The sequence below is a fragment of the Condylura cristata genome, unplaced genomic scaffold, assembly GCF_000260355.1.
Source record: "Condylura cristata isolate star-nosed mole 26May11 unplaced genomic scaffold, ConCri1.0 scaffold00025, whole genome shotgun sequence".
Lineage (NCBI taxonomy): Eukaryota > Metazoa > Chordata > Mammalia > Eulipotyphla > Talpidae > Condylura > Condylura cristata.
In genome coordinates, this window is record NW_004567126.1 from 16,306,153 (window position 1) to 16,331,425 (window position 25,273).

Sequence of the window (25,273 nt, forward strand, 5' to 3'; positions counted from 1 at the left end):
CAGAATCACTCGTTAGGAGATGTCCCTTCGGGTGGTTGGTGACATCTTCTTAAAGTCTATCTTGAAAGTAAGATACTAGACTTGGAAACCCTTGAAAGGTCATTTACTTCCCAACTCTTCATTTGGAGACCAGAAGGAAGGATTAAAAATAAAATTTTAAAAAGTCGTTCCACCAGAGCCCAGCATCTAAAGATTCCTGTTCCCTTTATGGCAAGATGTTAGCTGGTCACATTGACCCTGATTCCCAGGCTTAGTAGAATCCTCTTGCTCTGAAGTAGTGTCAGGCATAATAGATTCACTCTTCTCCTCCGCTTTTTTTTTTTTTTTTTTAACTACGAAGCTTGCTGTCTATGGTTCTGTCCTCATTTTGCTTCTCTGGACCCAGGGCAGGTTACATCGAGGATGCCAGCTTACACTGCACTCAAAGTATGTTTTCATGTTACAGTAATTAGGCTCCTCGCCTAGGCTGCTCCAGCAAGGCGATGATGCAGCTTTTCTGCAATGGTGCTTTTTGTTGCTGGAGACACTATACGATGCTCTCCGGTACCTGGGTATGCTCTTCCTTTGGGCTCGAATGATGTGCTTTCTCCTTCTGCTTTGTTTTTACTTCTGAGTACAAATATGTGATATAGTTTATGCAGCCCTTAGAGCTGGGAGCTGAAAGATAAGCAGGGGAATGATTAATATTTTGAACAGTATTAGACACATTTTTGTCTGAAACACTTTGTATATGCTTTTTTTAGGCTCATATATTAATGTTTTAAGAATCAAATCTGAAATTCATGGATGTATGTAAATGGTCTGATGCTGTGTGGCAGTCTAAATTTTTAAGACTTGTTGCATAAACAGAATACTCCTACATCTGAAACAGAACATGTGGACATCTCTGCAACAGAACTCTATGCCCACTGTTTTGATTCACCTTGTGGAGGAAGCTTAGCACAGGAAGCGACCTAGTTCAGGCAGTATATGGACACATCCTCCTCCTTACTTGCCAGTTGAATAGGAGGCTGATGCTGTGGGATCATGGGTTGCAACTGAGCAAACTGCAAGGAGCTTTCATTTTCCTCTCCCACCCCAGTTCTCACACAGTTCGCTCACTTGAGCCCTCTTCCTGCCAGTGTGGCTACGCTATCTTTCCATTTCACACCCCCCTCTGTCAACACACACACAAAGCAGAGGTGTTATAAAGACTAGCTTCCTACAAAAACCTCAAACCAGTGGGTAATAGCAGCAAAGCTCACTGCATTTCTTGCTATTCTTGGCATAATTTGCATGGAGGAAACAATGGCTGAGGTAAAGGGTTCCTGCTTTTTCTCTAGTCCGAGTTTCTGTCTATTCAATCTTTGTCAAGAACACGCGCGCTGACATGCATATACGTGCACATAGAGCACACACAGCCTTATTTTAGACTCTTCATTTCCCTAACACATTTGCTTGAGGAATTGCAATGAAATCATCTGCAAGAGTGGAAATGTTTCTGCTTTTTAGTTAAAGCTTATGTTCATTTAGTCAGTACAGATTTATCAAATGTGCCATCTGTGCCAAGCTGGGGTCTGGAGATAGAGTAAATAAACTGCTACCTAGAGGGGCCAGGTAGCTAAACCAGCACACCAATAATCGACAACACAGCGTGGAATTGCCACATGGCAGGGTGTGTGTGTGTGTGTGTGTGTGTGTGTGCTGGGGGGGGATGATTTGCAGTGCAGGGTGGGTGGACAGTGTAGGGGGTGGCTGTGTGTGACCAGGAGGACCCATAATGGCCTCTTGAGGGAAAATGCCTTCAGTCACATGAATTTACGTGTTCCATCTCATGTAAGCATTTAAGATGCACTTCCTTGGCTTTCTAGGACAAGAATCCAACTTTGATGTCACTGCCCCCTTAAAGACAACAAATTAAGGAATCTTAGTTTTCAAGTTTCAGGTCTCTGAGTTGACTGACCTTGACCATTTTTCTCTTGAGAGGATGTTTCTTCATTATTTGACCTTGATCTGTAACTTTCTAGAGTGTTTTCTGCAATTTCATTTTCTGTAAAAAAAGATACCTTTTATTCATTTCTTGTGCCTCAGACATCATCTACATGTAGAAATGTGGGTTTGAACAATACCTATGTTTTTTAAGATTTATTTATTTATACAGAAACGGGACACAAGTCAGAGATGCGGAGGGTGAGAGGATTCACCAGAGACAGAGTGGGGAGCAAAACAGGCAGATGGACGAAGTACATTGCTGAGGGGAGCAGCGGGCGGGTCAGGAGAGGTCCGCCACGCCATGTGGATCTCCTCCGGGGCAGGCAGGGATCGAACTCATGCGGAAGTGGCCTTAAGCTTCTTAGTGCTGTGCTTTAACCCGCTGCGCCACCAGGGAGGGCCAATACCTATGTTTTTATATAATCATGGACTTAACTCTCTCCCTCCCACCCTTTATGTCTTCATTCAGTAACCTCCTATTTCTTACTATGATTCATACAGGGACTGTTATCAGGCAGTGCAAGAGCCTCAGACAGTAGATTAGAGCCATGTATTATTCCTTGAGAAGGAACAATTATATAACACACCTTAAAGAACTAGGGTACATTAGTGGTTTATTTTTTAAAAAATCCTATGCATTTACCTATCAAATGGGTAAAGTCAGTCTGTGTATGATGAAAATTTAATGCATCTTAATATCCAGAGAGATTGATATCAAAGTAGAAGTGATACTTTCAAGAGAGTCAGCTATTCAAAAATGTATTTTGTCTTGGGACATAATGACTGCAGGTGTTTGAATCACTTGTAACCAAGTCAGCAATGCCCAACAGCATGATAATATCCATCACAAATGACATTTTGAATTTTCTAGTAGCACATTAAAAAAGTAAAAAGATCCAAGATATCAGATATATTTGTGTATGCTCATGTACGTCTTCCATCTTTAAAACTGGGTGTGTATTTTTTTCTTACAGCACATTTCAAAAGCAACCAGCCACATTTCAAATGCTCAGTAGCCATGTAGTGGCTACTAGACTGGACAGCACTGGGCTAATCTTTACTCGGATTTAATCTTTACTCAGACTTAATAATGGACATATTTATGAAATGAATTAATCAGCTGGTTATTCTGGAAATGTCTAAGTTCCTTCCAGCTTAATATGTTTGTGTCCATTTATTTTAACAGGAAACTTCCATGCTAGCAAGATAGTATGTTTGTTTCCAATAACTTTTAATCAGAAAACTTAAGGAAAAACTGCTGACATTATTGTGGAGGGAGAGTGAGTGCATTCTTTCCATGTGAAAAGGGAACTGTAGTCTGATATTCAACCTCTGACTGACACTTCCTAGCATAGGATCTCCTTGAAAGTGGGGACCTGGCCTTTTCTGTTGAAAATGTGTTTTCAGGACATGGCTTAGTGCCTAGCACTCAGTAGGCGCTCAGTGAATGCCTACTGAAGGCATGCATGCATGCTTGCAGGAATGTCTTCTTCCTTTTGCATCCTGTTGTGAATAGAAGCTCCTACCATGCCCTACCTTTCTCTTGGTTATGTTCTCTTTAACTATAGTCTGTGGAAATTCGTATCCTCTGTTTCGTGCACAACAAAAATTGCTTCTTGAAATGACAGCACTTACCCCATAGAGCATGCACATCTACAGAACAGCTTTCATTGACAGCATTTTTGTTTTTGCCCAGCTAATTGTTCCAGCACCCTGAGCCCTCCACTGGGCTTTCTGCCACTCACCTTTTTTCCATATCACATGTGCTTTCCGGAGCTTCATTATGAAGAGCTGGACTATGACGAAGAGGATGAAAAGGAGGAAGGACACAAGGATGAGCAGCAGAATGCCACTTTTCCTCCTCACCAGCCCCAATGACTGAGAAGTTTCTTCTGTAAGGAACAGGAAAGGACATTAGAAAGTTGGAGGGTTTTTCGCTAGTTTTTGTCATCGAGGAATATGCATAATACTTCCCAAATGTAGTCTAGGCATGAGGCTTATTCCTGCCGTGTGTAAACCTTGTGCTTAGAGACATACTCCTTGTCCTTAAAGGGAGAGTTTTTGCTACCTGCCAACAGATAACTTAATAAAAACAAACAGAAGGAAGATAGCCAGGTCAGGTTATGGGCCCCTGTGTGTTAGCATAATGTGTTCAGGTCAGGAGTGGGACACAGGGATGAGAGGGTCAGGAAGGTTTTTGGTGAAGAGATTGTACCTGCAGGAGGCTCTCAGGACAGGAAAGGACCCCTGGGTCTTTCCTCTCATGGGGCAGCTCAGGTAAACAAGGGCAGGACAATCAAAACTAGGTAAAGCATGCAGGCAAGTGTGTGGCTTGTCAAGGCTTTCAGAGGCAAGGAGCGGGTGGTGGAGAGCATCTTACCAGGGCTTTAACCTGGGGTTGTGTTGTGGGCTGGGGGAGCCATGGAGGTGTTCTGAGCATAGGTGTGAAGAACAAAGGGGTGTTTTGGTAGTAGGGTGCTGGAAGTGGACTGTATGAGGAAAAACTTCATGCAGGAGAGGACAAAGACCCAGGTCAGGTTGGAGATACTGGAAAAACTTCCTGAAAGAGAAGACTCCAGATTCTTTGGGACTTAGAGAAAGAGAGAGAGAGAGAGAGACAGAGACAGAGACAGACAGAGACAGAGACAGACAGAGACAGAGAGAGACAAAGAGTGAGAGAGACAGAGAGTGAGAGAGAGAAGAGAGAAGGAATCACATGTGTCAGGCCTATGTGATACCTCAGACAGTTAATTTTGTGGGGGGAAAAAGATGCTGCTTATCTTATGGCAAGATTAAGTTTGAAGAAATAATAGAAAGTTCAACTAGAGAGGTGGATAGGAGTGGAATGAAACTGGCTTATGCTCAGGTGACTGTTCTGGAAGTAAATGTGTGGGAATCTTCTGTCTGGAGATAACAAGATCCATCTTCAGAGTAGGAAAATTCTTTAAGAATTACGAAAGCGCTAAAGATGGGTAAGGAAAATCAGAAGAATGTCAACATTTGAGAAGATAAGCGAGGGAGGGATGCTGGCTGATGGACACAGCAGGGGACTGGTTACCAAAAAGAAAAGGGCCAGGCAGTGTGTCAGGGAAGCCAGCAGGGACAACATGTCAAGGAACAAGGAATCAGTAATCAGTAGAAGGGGCAGAGAAATGAGGGCTGACAAGGCCCGCCGGATTGATTGATTACTAGGTTAAAAGCCATTTCATTCTAAATGGGGGGACTCTTACCAGTGGACAGGTAAACATCTTGGGTTTGTTCTTCCTTTTTCTTGCCAATCTCTAACGATGCACTGGAATCTTCCAATACTGCAACTAAGGTGAAAAAAAAAAAGACAAGGTGTGTACCCATGACTATAGAGTGTGTGTATACACACGTACAAAGCAACTTTGGAAATGAAATACTGATTCTTTTTAAAAAAATGCAAGCCGATCTCTTTTGAGTTACTGATTTCTAAAAATAGTTGCGAAAGTTCAAATTCACTTTGACTAGATTTTTTTTTAAGGTACATATTTTATGACCACTTACTTGTACCGGGTCTTAAAGGAGCATTTGGGGTGTGTGTGTGTGTGTGTGTATTGTTTTTCACCACTGCTCTGGATAAAAGAGGTTTAGAGAAGTTCAGCAAATTGCCGCAAGTCCTGCAGCAAATACATACAGAGCTAATGCCGAAACTCAGAATTCCAACTGTAAGCTGTTATTTTAGACTCTCTTCCCGATTCAGTGAGGAGGTTTCTAAGGATGCTTCAAGGTGTCAAGCGAGCACTGGTGAGTGTCTAACCGCCCCAGCTTTAAGGAGAGAAAGCCTAATCTCCAGAGATGTCCAAAGCAATGCTTCTGATGTTGAAACACAGGCAGAGTGTCACACAGACCTATGCGTACCCTTCCCTTAGACTCAGGAAGTTTGTGTGGGGTAAGGAGAATTACAAAAATGAAAAGTCTTTTTCTGATTTTGAGGGTGTTTTCTGTTTTCTCCCTCTGCTGGCTTGTTGACCATTGCACAGCGCCACCGTGTGGCCTTTCTGGGCAACGAAGCCACCCATTCTGCGAGTGGGAATTTAAAATTTAGAGTGATAAAATTGTAGCAAGTGAAAACTGCAAGGGATCGTAGAAATCGCATTTCTTAAGTCTTACACTGGAGAAGATTGATCTGTTTATTAGTGGCGTCAGCTAATTTAGATTCCAAATGTGTCCACACACATTGGATTATTACAGCAAGTGGGGAGGCTGTTCGACTTTACAACATTGCAAAATCCCGTATGGTACACGGTATATATAACCATGTTCTTACTCCCCGAACGTTAACTTTTAAATGTTAAATGACATAATTTATACTGAATAAGCCTGAGAACTATGAAGATGATCACAACATGAAAACATATTCCCAACAATTGCAATTATTATTGAGAAAGCATTTGAAACAAGCAAGAGGACATGTAAGAATCTTTGTGCTTTTGGGTGAAGCTGTCTTGCTAAAAGTACCATAACATATGCATATATTCATCCATCCATCCTTCCATTCACAGGGCATTTTTCTGAGTACCTCCTATTGCAGATACTCCAATAGATAAATCAAAGATAAATCAGGTATCTGATTACTAGCCAGAGGTAGTGGTCTAGGATGCCCATGATCCAAGAAACTAGAGTTATGGTTGAGGCTTTCTAATTTCTTCTGCCTTTATAATTCGTTGAGGGAAGGTCCTATAGAGTCTTATGAAGAAACAAAGTAAAAAATATTCCTAAAGCTTACACAGGAAAGGTGATCTTCCTACGGAAGTGTGATTTCTTAAATAAGCTTCATGGTTTAGTCACTTACCAGTACTAGTGGACTGCTGAGGGTCTTGAGAGGACGGGGAACTTCTCTCCGGGGCATCTGGAGTGGTCTCTTGATCAGTGACTAAGAAAGGGGAGAAGCAAAATTCTGCAATGACTGAAAGCAATTTTACCCACATTGTGCTCAGTGTAATAGGTTAGAGACAGTATTTGGCTGCTACCTGCTTGTGGAGGTTTTGCAGAACCCTCAGATCTGTGCATACTGTAGCTTTTGCTCTGGTTTTTGAATGAGTCCTGCTGATTGCCCATCTGCTAATCTGCCCGTGGACCTCTGTGGAGGGTGCATTTGGCAGTAGCAGGCAAAGCATAGCTGTCATCTCTTTCTCATATCCCTGTATCTGTCATTCAGTCCCTCTGGCTGACTGCCTATGCTCAGGTAGCTCTGCTTATCTATTAGTTAGGTGACTTTGAAATCAGGCTCAGATCCGTTGAGTTCCAATTTGCTACTACGTGATTTTGGACAAGATGCCCAGTCTTGTGAAGGGTGTTTTTTTCCTGACCTGTAAAATGGAGATGTTAATAGCATTTACCTTTTAGTTTTGGGGTAAGAATTAATACGTTCATTTATATAATGTATTTAATTCAACATGTGGCTACTTATTAAGCATAAAGTTGATTAAATGTTATTGTATAAAACAAGAAAATGTTTAGACATGTTTCTAGGGGTGCCCTGTGGGGCAGGTTTCATCAGGCAATGTACAGTACTGCCAGTAGGGGGCATTAGGTGCCTGTTAATTTACAAATAATTGCTGCTACTATGTAACAGGGAGACATGTTTTTGAGAGTGTGCTTAGCTTTTTATTTCATCCAAGAATTTTCTGTGGTTTTGAAAGTGCATTGAATGCTTACATTCTTGGAAACTTATAAACTGAATTGTGTGCAAGAATGCTGAGAAAAAGAACCTTTGAGAAATAGTAAGGTGAAAATGACTTATGACCACAAAAATGCCCCAAAAAACAAACAAACCCAAGAGGAGAGTTACTAGAAGTAAAAAGTTAGTTTTAGGAGTTAGTCAAATAGAAATGGTAAAAACAAATTGTAAAAGGAGCATGAGGTGGGAAATACTAGGGAACACAGAAAATAAAATGTATCCATAATGAACTTCTAGATAATGAACTTCTAGAATAATGTGTGTTATGTGCAAAACAGGATGCACACGTATGTGCATTAAAATTAAAGTCTGAATTTGCTTGGACTTCTCCTTTCAACAGGAAAGCTGCTAGTAGATTTATTTATAGTGACTGTTGTTTTGGTTAGGTAGATATTGGTACATTATGATTTCTCTCCCTGGTTGGTTAGAATGTTATGGACATGTGTTGTCCAGTACAGTACCCATTAGATAGTATTATCAATCCAGTTTATCACTTGCATTAGCCATTTCAACTTAGAATTTTGAAAACCTGCTATGAACTTAATAGCTTCCATATACCTATCTACTTGTAATGAGAACAAATGATAGTATCAACGAAAGGCATTTTGACACTTAACGTGTCAACATTTGAAAGGTCTATATAACTCACCCAATTGAGATTTTCCAAATTATGTTACAACATCCTCCCTAGATAAAAGATCCATCAGAGTGAAAGTTTTTTTCTGCGGACTTTAATGATATAACACACGACAAGTTTATTGACATGTTTTGGAATCCCACAAAATAACTTAAACGCAGAAACTACCTCCTGTCAAGTTTTAGCAGAGCATCAAAGAATATCTAGAACTACCTGAAAAAGGCTACTAAAATATTCTTCCCTTGTGAAGGGAAGTATGTGCAGTTGTGTGAATCTGGTTATTCAATCAAAAAACACATTGCTAGCTTTCCCTGGTGGCGCAGTGGGTTAAAGCACAGCACTGTGAAGCTGAAGCCACTTCAGCATGAGTTCAATCCCTGCCCCGGAGGTGACCCACATAGTGCAGCAGACCTCTCCTGACCTGCCTGCTGCTCCCCTCAGCAGTGTTCTTCATCATTTCTGCCTGTTTTGCTCCCCACTCTGTCTCTGGTGATTCCTCTTACTGCCCCTACACCTCTGACCTGTACTCCAGTTCTGTATGCATAAATAAATAAATCTTTAAAAACAAAACAAAACAACACATTGCCAGAAATTGAATGCAGAAGTTAAGAAGACCTAATTGTTTCCTATTAAACCAGATAGGAAAGAGACTTTCAAAATGTAAAATACTATTTTCCTTACAAGTGTTTTGATAATGCAAAATATATTTTTCCATTAAAAAGCCATTTTACTTGATATGTAGTGGATAAACTCTTTCTGAAATGAACACATTTTTTCAGTCTTATCTCTAATTAGTAAATTTTGTAAAAATTTCTTTGGGGACATCAATTGTTTGTAGGAGTGCAGAAGATTCCTGAATTTAAAAAGTTTGAGAACAGTTGCTCATTCCCCCCCACCCCCCACCCCCTCAGCTAAGTAATAGGAATTCAAGATCCTTCATTTGGAATACCAAAGAGATGAAATAAATCTAGTGAAGACAGGCTGGTCTAGGCCTGTGGTTCTGCTTCCTTCTCAGAACATTGTACTGTGCTTTTTGCAAAGGAAGGCCGGTCCCTTGGGGCACCTTTCCCAGTTAGGGTTCTTGAGGAGCTCACTTGCCAGGTCTACCACACAGGGCGTAGAGAGGAAAGGGGTCAGGATCCTTTCTGGCACACTTGTTTCAAGGCCTCCACAGCCAGTGAACTTTTACCAATGAATTGGATGAAAAAAAGTTGGTAATGTCTGCTTATCAGTGTAATAGCTCATCAAAGTGTAAAAGGTCATAAACAGCTGCTACTGGAATTTCTTTTTTGAATACTTAGTAGAGATCTGGCCGTGGGTGTTAGCTCACTGGTAAGTCACAATTATAAGTCAAGTCATCACCTATATTAATATTTGATTTTGATTCACATAGAACTCTGTAGAAGGCCTGAGAAATTGCTGGGATAAATATATATCTATATATTTCAATACAGATGCTTCTCTTGTTTAAGAATCTCAATGACTTTCAAGGAAGCATTAACATAGACCAAGCCTTTCTTTCTCTTTGGTGAGCCTCTCTCATCACCCACCTGTCCTACACCACAATCCACGGGTGGGCGGAGAGAATGAATCATAAAGAATTAGGAATAGTTGTGTCACATTTCAATTTAGCCATCTGTGGGTCTATGACGGTTCTGAGTGCAACTTCCTCATTGCCGCTTATGGTTTCATGAGAAAGTGACCTACCTGTGAAAGGCACGTGGTGGTGAGTGCGGGTACCTGTTAACCACGGCAGCAGTCCCCACAGCACCCTACAGTGTTCCTACAATGATGTTCTGGTTAATAAAAGTCTTTCATTATCAGCTATTGTGTTTGATATAAAGCTTTTCCAATAATGCATGCCCTGTAGTTTCCTCCTTCACAGTATAAGGGAATCTTTGTACTTTGGAATCTCTTTTTACACAGAGAAATACCATATAAAGTAATGAAAGTCAGATTCCTATTCATTGTGGACTTGTGGTTCTTGCTACTTCTTTTTTAAAGATTTATTTATTTATGCACACAGAACTGGGGTATAGGCCAGAGGTGTGGTGGGTGAGAGGATTCACCAGAGACAGAGTGGGGAGCAGAACAGGCAGATGGACTGAAATGCACTGCTGAGGGGAGCAGCCAGGGGACAGGAGAGGTCTGTTTCCCCATGTGGGTCAGCTCCCTGGCAGGGGGTCAGACTCATTCTGCTGTGGCTTTGGAGAGCTTCATAAGATGGTGCTTTAACCCATTGTGCCACCAGGGAGAGCACTCTTGTTAACTTCTTATAGGTCACTTTTTGGCTCCAAAAGTTTTATGTGGTTTTAAAATTATTTCTTTACCTTTTGGTGAAGGAATGAGAGAACAGAGATTGTGAAAATGGAGCCGGCACCTCACTTATTATTGGTGTTCTCAGAACATTAACATGGTTAGACTAATTAATCAAAACAGGCATGATAAAATACCTCTTAAGGAACAATCATGACTTAATGTGGCTTTTCAAGGAGCATGAAATGCTATCAACAGGTTACATTTGTTTGTGTCAAGCACGAAGTTTTGGTTCATTTTTATGTGCTTTTCCCGAAAATGTGACCTCAGTAAAACTATTAACGGTCAAGTCATGCTCACTGCCATTGTCCAGAGAAAGCCAGACAGTCTTTCTATGTGGTGCTCTGCTAGGCTTTCGGTACAACTAGGATTCGCCTGAAATGTTGGCCCTGTTACAGCCCTCATGTACAGCTTTTCCATCATTAAAGGAATGTGGTATTAAGGGGACCTTTGTCTTCTCGCTCTGCAAGACGATTCCCCACTCCATTTAACTTTGTTTGATAGTGTGATATTAAGAAGGTTTAAAAATGATTAAAGATAATCATCCGTTCTTACCCAAATCTGCAAACTGGAATGCTGCGACCAGTTTCCCGCCCTGCAGACCTTTGTGTCGGATGATGCAATGCACTATTGTGTTCTTGCTGTAGGCTCGGACTTTCAGGGTGTTGGTGCTGTTGCATTTCTTCCCATCAGCTTCAAATCTGTGGTGAGTTTCACCTAGGGAGCAATTTAAAGAGGTGTGTGAGACTGTGGTGATTTCTTGCTTTGGGTTGGTTGGTCCTTTCAGAGGCCCCTGGTCCTGACATCTAGACAAAATACTTTAAATTCTAACCTCGTTCTAAAACTTCATCACAAAGGGAAAACACTGGACAGAGGGTAGGTTTCTGTAAACCTGTCACTGCTAAAAACCATAATCCCAGCTTCTCATAGGTAGGAAGGATAGTTTGAAGTTGTGAAATAAAACTCCAAGATTCCTCCTGCGGAAAGAATAGGGAAATTAGGGAGAGGTCTGTAGTGACATAAATTAGGCACTGGCTTGGGAATCAAATTGAGTTTTTAGGTCATTTTTCTCTGGAACTCTATTTGGCCCTTTTTCTCAACGATGAAGGGCTCCTTCCAGCTGTAAGAATCTATGATTATGTCAAGTCACTATCATGTCTGCTGAAATGTAACAAACTATAGTTCCCAAGCATGACAACTAGGTATCTCCATCAATCCAAAGGCTGACAGTTTAGATTCTTTGTTACTGTAATATTTTATCCACCACCTGGAGGTATAACATAGCCCTACACTATATAAGGAAGATGGTGCCTGTTCTGATGGCTTGTATTATGTTAAATGTTACTTTCATATTTATGCCTGCTTAAATGTTTACACTCAAAGTACTAGCTACCTGGTATCTTTTATGAAATTGGTCCAATTTTAAGAAGCTATTATATTACATTTTAGGTTTTTACCTTGTTTTAATTATTCCTTAAATATTAATACTGATTTGGATATAAAGATAATTTGGAAAACGGGATAGATTACTGATCAAATGAATGGTGTTTTTCTGGCACTTCCTGCCACGAGGGGGTGCTAGAACATTTAAAAATCCTTTGGAAATTCAAGTAGGAAGGAAAACAAAGGCGTGAGAACAGGGTCTCCACTTACCGTAGATCTCCAAGTTCCCTAAGAGCCAGGTTATCTGAGGCGGGGGCTTGCTTCTTGTGGTGGTGCACTGAAGTATAGCATATTCTTCTCCGTTTTGCTTTCTGGTAACTGAAGCTTCCACGTTTGGCTTGAAGGGAGTAGCTAGAAGAAATTTGATTTTCCTGTGTTTAATTTGCTGGTGTACATCTTTTGCAAAGCGTAGAGCCTATAAGCTGTAGACATCTTGTGGCTCATGCGCATAATTAATGGGCATTTTTTTTAATTTGCTTTCCCCAAAATACAGTGAAACTGCTTTTATGTGTTTGTACAACTACTTTTGTTGCAGTTTATCTCTGATAATTCCAGACTGTTATAAAAGCAATTCTTAAATCTGATGTAGCATTGCATTACACAGGTAAAACACTAGATAGAGGTTTGAGTTCTAGGCCCATTTCTGGCCCCACCTACTTGTAAGATGAGTGCATCCCCTGCATTCTTAGTATATCACACGAAGGAGCCAGCTTATGAGTTGCTCTTTGAGCCCTAAGCTTTTAAATCTACGCCTCACCTCAAAGTAAGTTACTTTTGTCCCCTTGTAACATCAAAGATGAATTTCTTTTATTAAAGGCCCATGGGTCCTGTGGCTTCCTACTCCTGTTTTGAAAATACTTTTAAATTAGGTTTACTCCCTTCTCTTTCCCATCCTGTTCTTACTGCTAGCAAGCTGTGCTCTTTCACACTGATTTCCTTATCCACCTGCTTGTGAGACACCGTCAGCTCCAAGTGTATTAGTACGAGGTCCTTCGATGCTGGCGATTCTGATATGAAGGAGACATGGTCCCTCAAGTTGCTAATAGTGGGTAATAGATCAGCCCCAAGACTGTTAATTAAAAATGTGTATTAAGTGCAAAGATAAGGGTGCCTAGGTCACTGTGAGAGCCCCCAAGGGGCAAACAATGCACTTCAGCTATAGTACTGTTAGGTGACCAGTAAGATGGGGAGAAGACAAGTCCCCAGCTGGTCTCTGTGGCCCTCAGATCCTCAGGGAGCCACTCTGTCTTTACTTTGTGGTAGACACTACTCTCTACTATCTCAACAAGAAAGTCTAAGAAATTCCTTTGTACGATACGTAGGATTATATTATTTCCAGATACGTAGAAAGCAATGGTTTTAATCAACCTGTTGGGTCATACAAGAAAGGAAGATGGAACACAGCTGACCATCTGCAGAGCTAAGTGGCAGCCTATCAGCCGGCTGGGGCTTCCTGCCCACACCTCTCAGCCCCCCGTTACTAGAACAGAGACCTTGATTTGGCAGAGGATGTGAGCTGATGTCCACTTTAGTTTCATCTGAATTCGTTCTACCTACGGACAGGCTGCAATTAGGCTCCGCTTTGTTTTCAGACACGATTTGCCCTAAGCTAGTGTGCCAACACCTTATGGGCATGCCTGATAGCTAGCGACTCCTAGCGCCATCTAGTGGCAGTTAGACGCAGCCCATCAAATATTGTCTTTTTCCTTTCAGTTCCTGGAAGAGAAAACTTAAGCAGATGCCAAAGATCAATTTAATAAATTCACCTTTGAATCTAGGTCTTGCCCCCCTCACAGTTCTATTCTGTTTCCTTTCAGCACAAGGTGGCGGAGGACATGTGGCCCCCCCAGGAAATGCCTTAATCTGGCAACGTTTTGTACCGAAATGTTGAATTAAAAACGACCCGTTTCATTCCTAAATACATCGCTTGCATCTTGGCTTCTTATCTCGCAGGCACCTACCTAGCACAATCACTTTCACTTCCTTTGTTGTCACGGAGCTGCTGTAATGTAAACACTTGTACACGCCTTCGTCTTGCTGGGTTACGTTAGGCAGGCTGATAGAGAGCCGATGGCTAGAATGATGGAGAAGCTGGAACTTGGAATTCTTTAAAGCTGTGCAAAAAGGAAAGAGGGCTGTTATGAGGGAAGGTATCAGATGAATACAGACGCTCGGTGAATTGATTCTTCACAGGAATAGCTTTTGATTTTCACACTTGAAAGGAACAAATGTCACATCCTTGATTGAGCTGCCTTTCAAATTCTGTTACCAGCTGGATGCCTCTCAGTAACTTGAAGCTAGTGTAGGAAAGGAAATATTTTGATACTGGGAACTGTGAAATGAACAAGTTGCTTTATTGGTGTTGTAGGAAATTAGGAACACTACACTGATGAAGTGTTCAGTTGCAGTTGAATTAATTTTAGGTGTACCACAGAGCTTTTTTTTTTTACATCATGAAAAATGTTCATTGGTTGTTACCTTTTTGAAATCTGCTTATCTGAAGTCATCTTGTCATAACAACTATGAAGAATAGAAGATCAAGGAATTGCTTTGGCTGGGTGCTTCTTTTTAATTTTAAAAAGTTCATTACGACCCTCCAGGTGGTTAGCCAGTGGTGGAAACTAAAAGCAAGTTCTGGAAAGTTCCAGCTAATAACTAGTGTACATTTTGATCCTATATTGACCTGGGATTTCCATCTCAGGTCAAAACAAAGGTCCCTTAGCCAATCAGAGACTCTTGAAATGAGTGGTGTTAGGTGTTTTTTTTTTTTCTTTTGAAATCTATTATGTGAATAAGGCTAAAGTCGTTTGAATCCTAAATGACTGAGGAAGGAAGGTTGTTTTTCATTTGGAAACAATGGCTATGTGTTCTGAGACACTGATGTTGCTTGAGCTGGAATTTAGAAGTTCTCAACTTCAACAGTGTTGACATTTGAGCCCACAGTCATTGTTGTGGGGGTTCTATTGTGCATTGTAAGATGTTTAGCAACATCTCTGGCCTTTCTACTCACTAGATGTTAGACTTCCCACTCCACCCCACTGCCTTTTCTCCTTAGAACAACCCAGAGTATCTCCAGACATTGCCACATGTCCCCTGAAGGTAAAAATTACCCCCAGTTGAGAGCCACCAAGGTAGATCAAGGCATTCTGCTGGAGAAATTTGACAATGTCCGTCTTCTCCCAGTTTGCCCAAAACAAAAACACAGAAAGCACTATTTAACAAGATTATCTCTCATTCACATAGCGCTTTTAACAATTACTATGTACTGATTTTATAATCTATTGCTAGTAGATTTCACTTGAAGCAGTATTTTTAGTTATTTTACATTTAACACATCAATATTTAAGACTGTTTCTAAGCACATCAACTTTTCTAGAGACTGCTTTCACAAAGGAGATGAAGTTGCTGTTTTGGAGGCCTTTCTGAGTATTTGATAATTAGGGATATTTAATGAAGAGAAAATGGACTCATTTATGAAGGGGAAGGTTTAGTACAATCCTGTCCAAAGAGAAGAACTACATGCCTTTTAAAGAAAACCTTTCCACAGGAAAAAAAATAATACATAGTAAGTGACATGATGGATGTTAACAATATGTACTGTGGTGACCATTTTACAATATCTGCACCTACCAATCACTCTGTTGTACACCTGAAATTAATTCAGTACCTCAATATCTCAATAAAACTAAGGTGGGGGGGGGAGTGCCTTTTTTTTCTTTTTAAGATTTATTTATTTATTCATGTAGAGCTGAGGTACAGGCCAGAGATGAAGAGGGTGAGAGGCTTCACCAGAGACAGAGTGGGGAGCAGAACAGGCAGATGGACGAAGTACACTGCTGAGGGGAGCAGCGGGCGGGCCGGAGAGGTCTGCTGTACCATGTGGTCACCTCCGGGGCAGGCGGGGATTGAACTCATGCAGAAGTGGCTTAAGCTTCTTAGTGCTGTGCTTTAACCCGCTGCACCACCAGGGAGGGCCCGGCCTTTTATCAGGCATTTACGGAGGTCAAGGTCTCATCTAACATGCTTTCATACATCTTCCTTTGCAAAACAATAGGTCCTGTAGGTTCCTAAACTCTGTCATCTTGATTTTACGTTAAGACAACACGAAAAGAGGTGGTGTCTGGAAGGGAGTCTGGTGACTTCGGCTTGCTCAACTGGGAAGTGGAGCAGCTGGCTCTTGATGGGGGTGACAGTGAGGATAAACTCTCTCAGTTTGCTCCTGTCAAAGCACTGTAACTGGTTTTTCATGGTCACTGAGACTAAGAGTGACGTGGGGGGTTACAGGGTTATGGAATTACTTTTTGTGACTTGAGCCCCCTTTACCAGCCACTCTGGTGGGGTTTCCATTTCAGACTTCCTGTCAATAAAAGCAGCCATGTGTGAAAGAGCAGAGTCCTGGCGTGACTGACGTGAAGCAGTAGGTGGGGCAAAGCCCACTGTTGGGGTGACTCACATGAACTTTCTGTCCCTCCAGCCTGTTTGGAAAATCCCTCAGGTTAGTCCTGGTGGCAATTTAGATTTCTTTCACTTACCAGGATGATTGTTTAAAAAAATGGTGAACCCGGAAGGAGCCAGCCACTGCAGGGAGGTGTTCTTGGCCTGAGAAACCACACAATCCAGAGTGAGCGTCTGGCCTTCCTCCACAGTGAGGGTTTCTGTGTGGTTAGTCAGGAAGGCTTCTGCAGAGGAAGAGAGTGAGAGTCAGTCAACCTGGCTCAGGTCAGGCCTCTCCCAGCTGAGGACAGGTCTTAGATGCAACACCATTTGGTTCATTTATCTCAATAATTTATTACATTTTTCTAACAAAAATGAAACATCAGCTAATGCCCAAAAATGTGAGGAAAGGAGTGAGCAATGTTTGCGGCAAGGGCTCTTGATGGCTCTTGAGGGAGGTCTTGAAGGGATGGGTGCTGACAGGAAGGAAGGTGAGTGGAACATCTTTTGGGCACTTGCTCAGTCCTAAGCTGGGAACTGAAGGCTATGTTACTCTATATATTTTTTAAAGATTTATTTATTGATACACACAGAACTGGGGTACAAGCCAGAAGTGCAGGGGCATTGAGAGGCTTCACCAGAGACAGAGTGGGGAGCAGAACAGACAAATCGACAGCGTACACTGCTGAGGGGAGCAGTGGGCGGGTCAGGAGAGGTCTGCCACGCAATGTGGGTCACCCCTGGGCCAGGGATCGAACTCGCACTGAAGGGGCTGTGGTTAGCTTGCAGTGCTGCATCCCAACCTGTTGCACCACCAGGGAAGGCCATGTTACTCTATTTAACTCCCAGATTTACCCTATTCTGCCCACTCTAGACCCTGGATCTGGGATCTCTGCCTATGTCTGTAGGCTTCCAAGTCCATGCTCATGTCACTGAATTGGACTCTCTAAGGAATGAGACCCCAGAGAACTCAGTCATCCTGGCCTCAGTTTATTAAACAGGCAACTTGTACCTTCAAGCCCAAGTCACAGATCTTGATTCTTCTTCTTTTTTCAGACCTAATTTCTTCTTTTGTGTATATTTTACATCAGGTATATTCTCCATAGAATTTATATATATATTCACCCATTCACCCATGTACCCTAGTCCCTTGTGTTCTTCCCCCACCCCCCTCTGCTCCTTCCCCTTCCATGCAGAATGTCTGGTTTATAGTTGTCTGATTATTTTTTAGTTTTGTTGTTTTGATTTTTCCCCTTTAGTTTCCCTATATTCCTCCTATAAGTGAAACCATCCAATTTTGTTCTAACTTATTTCACTGAGCATAATCCCTTCTAACTCCATCCATATTGCCGTGAATGGCATTAGATTATCTTTTTTGTTGCTGAATAGTATTCCATTGTGTATATGTAGCACATCTTCTTGATCCAGTCATCTACTTTGGGGCATTTGGGTTGTTTCCAAGTCTTACCTATTATAAATAGTGCTGTAATAAACATGGGGGCTCTGAGAATTAATCACCTACACTGCTCTCTGAAACATGGAGCTACCTTCTGAGGTAGCATCAAACCCCACCTGCAAATGAGTTTGCTTCCGAGGAAAGATGTTCTAAGATCTTCCAATTTAATATTCCATAGTACTTTCATCAGGCAAATGTGAGAATCTAATTTCCCCAAATCACAACCCCCAGCAATGATAGACAATTGATTCTAAGCAGCTGCAAGTTTATCCTCCTAAAAAGCAAATTGGTAGAGAAATAAGTTGACTTTACTGTTGATTGGGTACATTTATTGTCATGTGTTATTTCTTCACGTTTTAAGCTAAAAAAAGGAATTTCCCCTCAAGGACAAAACAATTCTCATTAATGAAAGTACAAAAACATTTCCACAAACAGAATACTGTGGGATTATAAATCATGAATAGCAAATGTAATGAACTTTTCTGTATAATCTTAAACCTTATTTTTAAAAAGAGAAATAAGAAGGTACTTAATTTCCTTGTGTTGAATTTCAACTATTAGGAAAAAATGACTTGGAGAGCTCTGGGACTAAATTGGTGCTGACTTTTTGGTTGTTTCACTCCTAGGTCTTTAATTTCAACCTAGCCTACAGCAAGAACAGCCCAGAATTATTGTATTGTATTTATATTGACTTTCATGGGAAAACAGTTCACTCAAATTCTAATGAAAAAATCCCCATGTCATCAGCCAATAACATAAAGAACAAGGAGAAGTCATAAAAAGAAGCTGTTTTCAATAAAGCATTGAGGCATTGGGGCAGGATTCAGCTTTAGTTGAGTCATTTGGGACTATCACCATGTACAAAACCAACCCATAATTGAGTAATTTTAGTAGAGTTAGTTTGGATTGACAATGGAATTTTTTCTAAGCTTAAGCAGCTTCTGAGTCAAGAGCTTGAACCTAGAACTAGCTTCCATAATCATTCCATTCTTCAACTAGCTTTAGTCTCTGGATCTTATGCATTGTCTTGTTTTCTACAGAGACTTCTGTTTCTAGAGTGCCTATATTTACTATTTCTCTAAAATTTATTCCTGATGGGCAAATATCATTGTGTGAGCTTGCAAAGCACTGGTCTGGTGCCAGCTCTCACAATGGCGCTCTAATGCTGGCAATGGGTGGATTCCTTTGCTCTCCTGTTTTATTGAGAACACTGGGCGTGACATTATTGCACTGAATCAATAGTAAAGATGAGTGTTATGCAACACACCTTGATTTCATCCTTCAGGTCAGATTTGGACACTTAAAAGTTTCCCAAAATTCTCACCTTGCTAAAACGATGCATTAGACACTAGGAAGCCTGCCTTTGGGCGGAATGGAGTGGTGAGATTTAACTATAGAAATAAATGCCTCCCATTTTAAAGATGTATCTATCACTGCCTTTTTCTTGTGATGCATGCTTTTGAATCAAAGTGTCTCTTGAACACTTATACTGTCTTAAACATTGTAATGAACTCTAGCTTGGCTTTTTAGCATGGTCTATCTAAAGGATGCTCATTCCGGTGGCTGAGAATTCAGGACCAGACTGCAGACCAGAGGAACCACAGTGACAGCTACCTGAATTTCAGAGGGAAAAGGCTGAGTGTGAGGCACAGCATATAGGTTTCCTCTTTGCTCCAAATGTTGCTTTTGGCTTCACTGGTCTATTTCTCTGGTATTAACATACAGACCCCATATTTAACTTAGAGACAGGAAATCGTAGTAGAAAGGAAAGAATGTCTGTCCCAGTGAAAAGCCACAGCCCACATTGCTTCAGCTGTAGTGCTTCAGAATATTGTTAGGTGTTGAAGGTCCTGTTAATGGCCAGAAAAGGGGATAACTATACTTCAGTGCTAAAAGTACACTTTCTAAGGAAACGTTCCCCTGGACTCTCGTGGCATTGAAAACTAGACTGGAATTCATCGTTTACATTTTTTGTCATCTAGGCTTGGAGTCAAACTTTCACCTTCTTTGTCAGAGGAGTGGGGGTGTGGTGTGCCTTCTCTGCTTACCACTTCCTCTCCTGCATGCTCTAAAGACACGTGTCTCCTTCCCCACCTCCGTCTTTCTTGTGTGGATCCTGAGTGCCTGCTGCCTACTCATTCTTCCCCTCTTGGCTCCAGAATTCCAGTCTGAAAATGAGCCCTGTGGGGTGCACAAACACTGAGTCTACTGAGCTTGGTGACAAATGATTGTGGTGTCTTTCCAGGGAGGTTATGACCATTGACTCCTGGCTGCTCCTGTTAACTGAGTGGGTTATTGAGTTCGGGGCTTGGGCCTCACTCCGTGACTGGATTTATCCATCCACGTGTGGCTACGTGTTGTTATGAGGCTGCTACTTGAGTGTGGAGATACAGATTGTGACTGGTGTATAGATGGAAGTGGAATCTGTGGCTTTCACTGTCCTCTCAGCCCTTAGCCCCATGAATGAGTTGTTCTATGGGTGGAAGAGCTCACCACTGACCACTGCAGCCCAGCCTCCTCTTTCCAAAAGTGCTCTTTCATCAGTTGGTATCTCTCTTCACTATGCTGCCTTCATTGAGGCTGCCTTTGTTTTATTTTTTTCCTTAGGTCATTGCAATCACTTCCTTCTAATCTCTTACCTCTAATTTATCATCCTTAGCTGCTTTGAGAATGTGTGTTTTTAAACACATACATTTGATCATGTCTCCCCTTTCCTTAGAGTACGTCCTTGGCTCCTATTGCCTCTGTGTAGGAATTAACCCCCAATTCCAAGCATTTTGACTTCCTTCTTCTCCCCTACTGTCAACTGCAGTTTCTCCCTCCCAAAGCTGTATGCACATGGCCACTTGCTGTTTTCAAAAAGCTTGAGGCTCCAGCAGATATATTGTCTTGGTTTCTTGGCCTACAATACCTTTCTTACCTTCTCCTAGACACAATTCAAATAGCATCACTTTTGTCAAACCTACCTGCTTAGACTCTAGCCTCCTTCCTCACCACAGGGTCATATATTCTCTTCCCCAAAGACATTGGCTAGACATCTATGACAGCACTCAACATGTGATATTATGACTATTTGGTTGTAAATATGCCCATGGATAGACTGCAGACGCATCATGGAAAAGTTCCTTGCCACTCATTCAATTCCCAGAACCTGTTCAAGAGTTTGAGTATCAGTTAATGACTAAAAATGAGTAATTAATGCCTATATTCGGTGATAAAGATTTCAATAGGCTGCTAACTTTGCTCTGTAATGATAATGAATTATGAACACTGTATCCATGATCACTGTGAGGTGGTAGCAAAATGTGTGCTTCAGGGCCCTCCCTGGTAGCACAACTGGTTAAAGCATAATGCTATGAAGCTGTCCACAGCTACTGCAATGCAAGTTCGATTCCCATCCAGGGAGGTGACCCACATGGTGTCACAGACCTCTTCTGACCTGCCCGCTGCTCCCCTCAAGCTGTGTATTTCACTTGATCTGCCTGTTCCGCTCTCCACTCTGTCTCTGGTGAATTCTCTCATCCCCGTACCTCTGGCCTGTACTCTAGTTCTTGTATATATAAATAAATCTTAAAAAAAAAGTGTTCTCCAATTTCAAGCATTACAAGAAGGGGTTAGTATTAGCTGGAGTCAATAGTGGGAACTACCAATGTGAAAATGAATCTGACTTTGTTCAAAATCAAATTATTTCTCATACAGCTTAAGGAAGCTGTCTGAACATGTCAACAGGTACAGACAGGACTTCTTGGTCAAAAGAAGGACCAGCAGGCACTCAGCCAACATGCAAACATTCTTTATGTTTCCTGCATCCTACCTTCTAAATAATCCGAATAGGGGGGTTGAAATTTGTAGCTTTTCATCTTCTCTGATATAGGTAAATGGAATGAATTTTTTTTTAAAGATTTATTTATTTGTACATATAGAACTGGGGTACAGGCCAGAGGCTTAGGGGCAGCGAGAGGCTTCACCAGAGACAGAGCGGGGAGCAGAACAGGCAGATCTACGAAGTACACTGCTGAGGGGAGCAGCGGGCGGGTCAGGAGAGGTCTGCCACGCCATGTGGTCACCTCTGGGGCAGGCGGGAATCGAACTCATGCAGAAGTGGCTTTAGCTTCTCAGTGCAGTGCTTTAACCCGCTGCGCCACCAGGGAGGGCTGGAATGAATTTTTAAAAATCCTTAGTGTGCTTTTACCTATCCTAAGACCTTTTTTTTGGTAGCCATCAAATTTACTTCATAGAAGAAGGTGGAGTGATCTTTCTATGATTCAGTTCATTAAAAACAGTGACAAATCCTGTTATTGCCAGTACTCCTGATTTGCTCCTCTTTGCTCACAAGAGAGTCACACACTCAGCTCCCTCCCTGTCTGGACCTCTGACAGGTCTGAGCAGTGCGAAGTCAGAGTGGACAGTTGCCAAATTCTATTAGGTCTAGAGGCCGCCTTCTGGCCCTTTTGATGAGTTTTTATGTTGGGATTATTTTTCATGATGAATCTTCCAAATTGTAGAAACCAGCAGCTTTCAAACTTTTAATCCAAATTAACAAACACATTTTCCATCACAACACATAGATGCAAACATTATTTAACTCTTTGAGATAATAACTTTACTATGTGTTTTGCAGGCCAATGTTTTGTTGCTACTTAATAATTTTAAAAACTTGGGATTTGGACAATTATCTAGCTTCTTTAAGCTCAATTTTCTCATAAATAGTGGATATTAATAATTATCTCAGTATCTTTGCTAGTATTAAATTGTTACCATAAAGTACAACTGATGTACAATTGATGTACAATTGATGTACAATTGTTACCATAAAGTACATCATTAGCATGATGCCTGACAAAATAAAATATATCTCCCCTTTTTAATAGATAGTACTTGAATATGTATTCTAGAGAATAATTGTTAGGTTTATTGTAAGACATAAGTATTGCTATCTTGATTTAAAAATTTATATTGGTGAGGTCTTTTTAGGAGATAATAACTCAAATCCTAAAAAGGTTAAGGTCAGCTTAAAGTTTTAATCTTTGGAATAATTAAAAGCATTCTAATTTTAGCTTTCTAAAAGGACTTTCTGAATGCATTAGCTATTCTTTAATCTATTTTTTAAGGAAATGAATATTATTTATTACCAAAATTGAATCCTTATTCAGTGCCTCAGGGTACAGGGACCAAAAAAGAAGGCACTAATGGAAGGATATAAAATAGAAAGCTGAAGAATTATGTAAAAATAGGAAATCTGGTTTTTGTTAAAACTGGCATCCTTCTGGCACAATGGTATGGCAAATGCTGATTTTGAATGTTAGGTACCTTACCTGAAATCTAACTAGGGGCTTAGTATTTGGAAACAAATGCACACAAAAAAGCAAGCAGTATGTTTATGTGTGATTTCCTTTGCACGAATATAACACAGATGTAATCAGTCTCAAGTTCACCTATATCTCTGCTTCCATTTTTGGGTAGAGATGATCTAGCCTGTGTCAAAAGGCCATGGTGTCTTTAATTCTCATAATACCAATTTAGAATTAGCATTAAACATCAGATCTGAGAAATATGATAAAAATGTAAAGTATAATGACTGGGAAAATAAGGACAAACCTATTTCCTTATTATTTTCTGTTAATACTTCTGAATGAATTAAGACTGATATAGCATTTTGTAATTTTCAAAGTATTTTCACATCTGACATTTGATCCTTATAACAACCCAGGGAGTTTGATCCAACCTAATATTCATTTCAAAATTCAGTAACTGAGTTTCAGAGAAATGGTTAAGGCTTATATAGCAAAGATGACTTTAAATCACAAAACTGATAATTCCCTTAAAAGACAGCCAAATAAACTTGTTACATTTTGTCATAACATAGATTCTCCCCAGAAACACATGCTTCTATACTATTTAGTGACTGATTAAATCGATGCAGTCCACCCCTCAGGTGCATAATTTTAGCTTGTTTTGGAGGTGTTAGCAAACTGACCTGGGTTGTCTTTTGTCATCCGTCCTCCATGAAAGCAGTTGACTGACGGGTAGGTAGATTTGGCAAAACATTAGATCAACTGAACATCAAAAACTTCAAGACAGAGTCCTTACCTTGTAAGGGGAACCAAACCAGCAAGCTGCAAATTCTCCACCACATAGTGCACTGTGCTGCTACAACACTGTCCGCTTCCTCTAGATTCTGAAGTAAACGGAGCGAGTGGTTTCTTTTGAAGGGGGAGAGGCAGTAGTTCTGTGACCTCATGTATCTCAACTCCTCTGTCATCTTGGAAGCCCTCTTTTAGCTAGCTGCCCCCAAAACTTCCTGGTGGAACATTTAGGGGACCGCATACGTCACGTCAGTTGTGGAGAGTTGTGAGTTGGTGGCACTGAGCATCCTACCACATGTGGGTGGAACTAGTAAGTCCTTTAGATGCAAGACTGCCGGAGGAGGAGGAGGGATGGAAGGTTAAAATGTGTCTGTATAGTGTTGTTAGCTTATGTTTACATTTCTATATTGTACAATTAAAATTAGACAATTTTTGATGAAGTCTTAGGAAGAACTTATATTCCTAACACTGACAACAATTTCTAATGGTCATTGGGCAAAATTTGTTCATTCACAGATTTAAAAAATCATCCATCCATTCATCATCCATCTGTTCATCATCCATCCATTCATCATCCATCCATCCATCTAGTCCCTCACTCACTCACTCATCCATCCCTTTATCTATCTATCCAGCCATCTAATGGGTGGTGGCATTTAAATTGCATTGTAAGTTGGGGTAGAAAGGCTTTACTTCACTTTTCCAGGGATACAGAGCAAAATACTAAAAGGCGTATGTTTAGCAAATAGAGACTAGTCTGAAATGTTTGCAAAATTCCAAAGGAAGTAATATTTACTGGTTCTAATTGAAATCAGTGTCCATATGCAGTCAGTATTTTGAGAGTTCACATAGGAAAAATTGTATCCATTGAAAATACATTATTTCAAATATTTTTACCTGTTTTAGCAGGTGAAAGATGAAGAGAGAAAATAGTACTTTCTTACAGAATTTTGCAGGCTATAATGTTTTTCAAGTTTTATGAGCATATGAATTTGGGGGGCATCTAGCTTAAAAGTGCAGAACTTGAGGGGCTTAATCAATTGAGATTGATTAAGTCAAAATTTGTTTAACCTTCCCTCAGAGTGTGCCCAAGCAACTTTGAGCAGCACTAATAGAGTGTGCTGGAATAGAAATTGAAATGTGTAGTCTGACTCTGCTATCTGTTCAAAATGACATTTTGGGTCATAGAAGATTCCTTATAAATGTTGTTGAATATATTGAAACAT

The 25,273-nt window shown here is 40.9% G+C and overlaps 1 protein-coding gene across 1 annotated transcript; it reads right to left on the reverse strand.

Annotated features, from left to right (window-relative positions):
* Positions 1-461: 461 nt before the first annotated feature.
* CRTAM (cytotoxic and regulatory T cell molecule) lies at positions 462-24,097 on the reverse strand. Its single transcript, XM_004689163.2, has 10 exons — positions 24,052-24,097; positions 16,604-16,750; positions 14,033-14,185; positions 12,282-12,422; positions 11,184-11,345; positions 6,788-6,868; positions 5,202-5,285; positions 3,717-3,863; positions 1,943-2,029; positions 462-657 (listed from the first exon to the last, which is right to left on the reverse strand). Exons 1-10 carry the CDS (start codon positions 24,095-24,097, stop codon positions 527-529), a joined length of 1,179 nt encoding a protein of 392 aa, XP_004689220.1. The 3' UTR covers positions 462-526.
* Between the last annotated feature and the right edge of the window lie 1,176 nt (positions 24,098-25,273).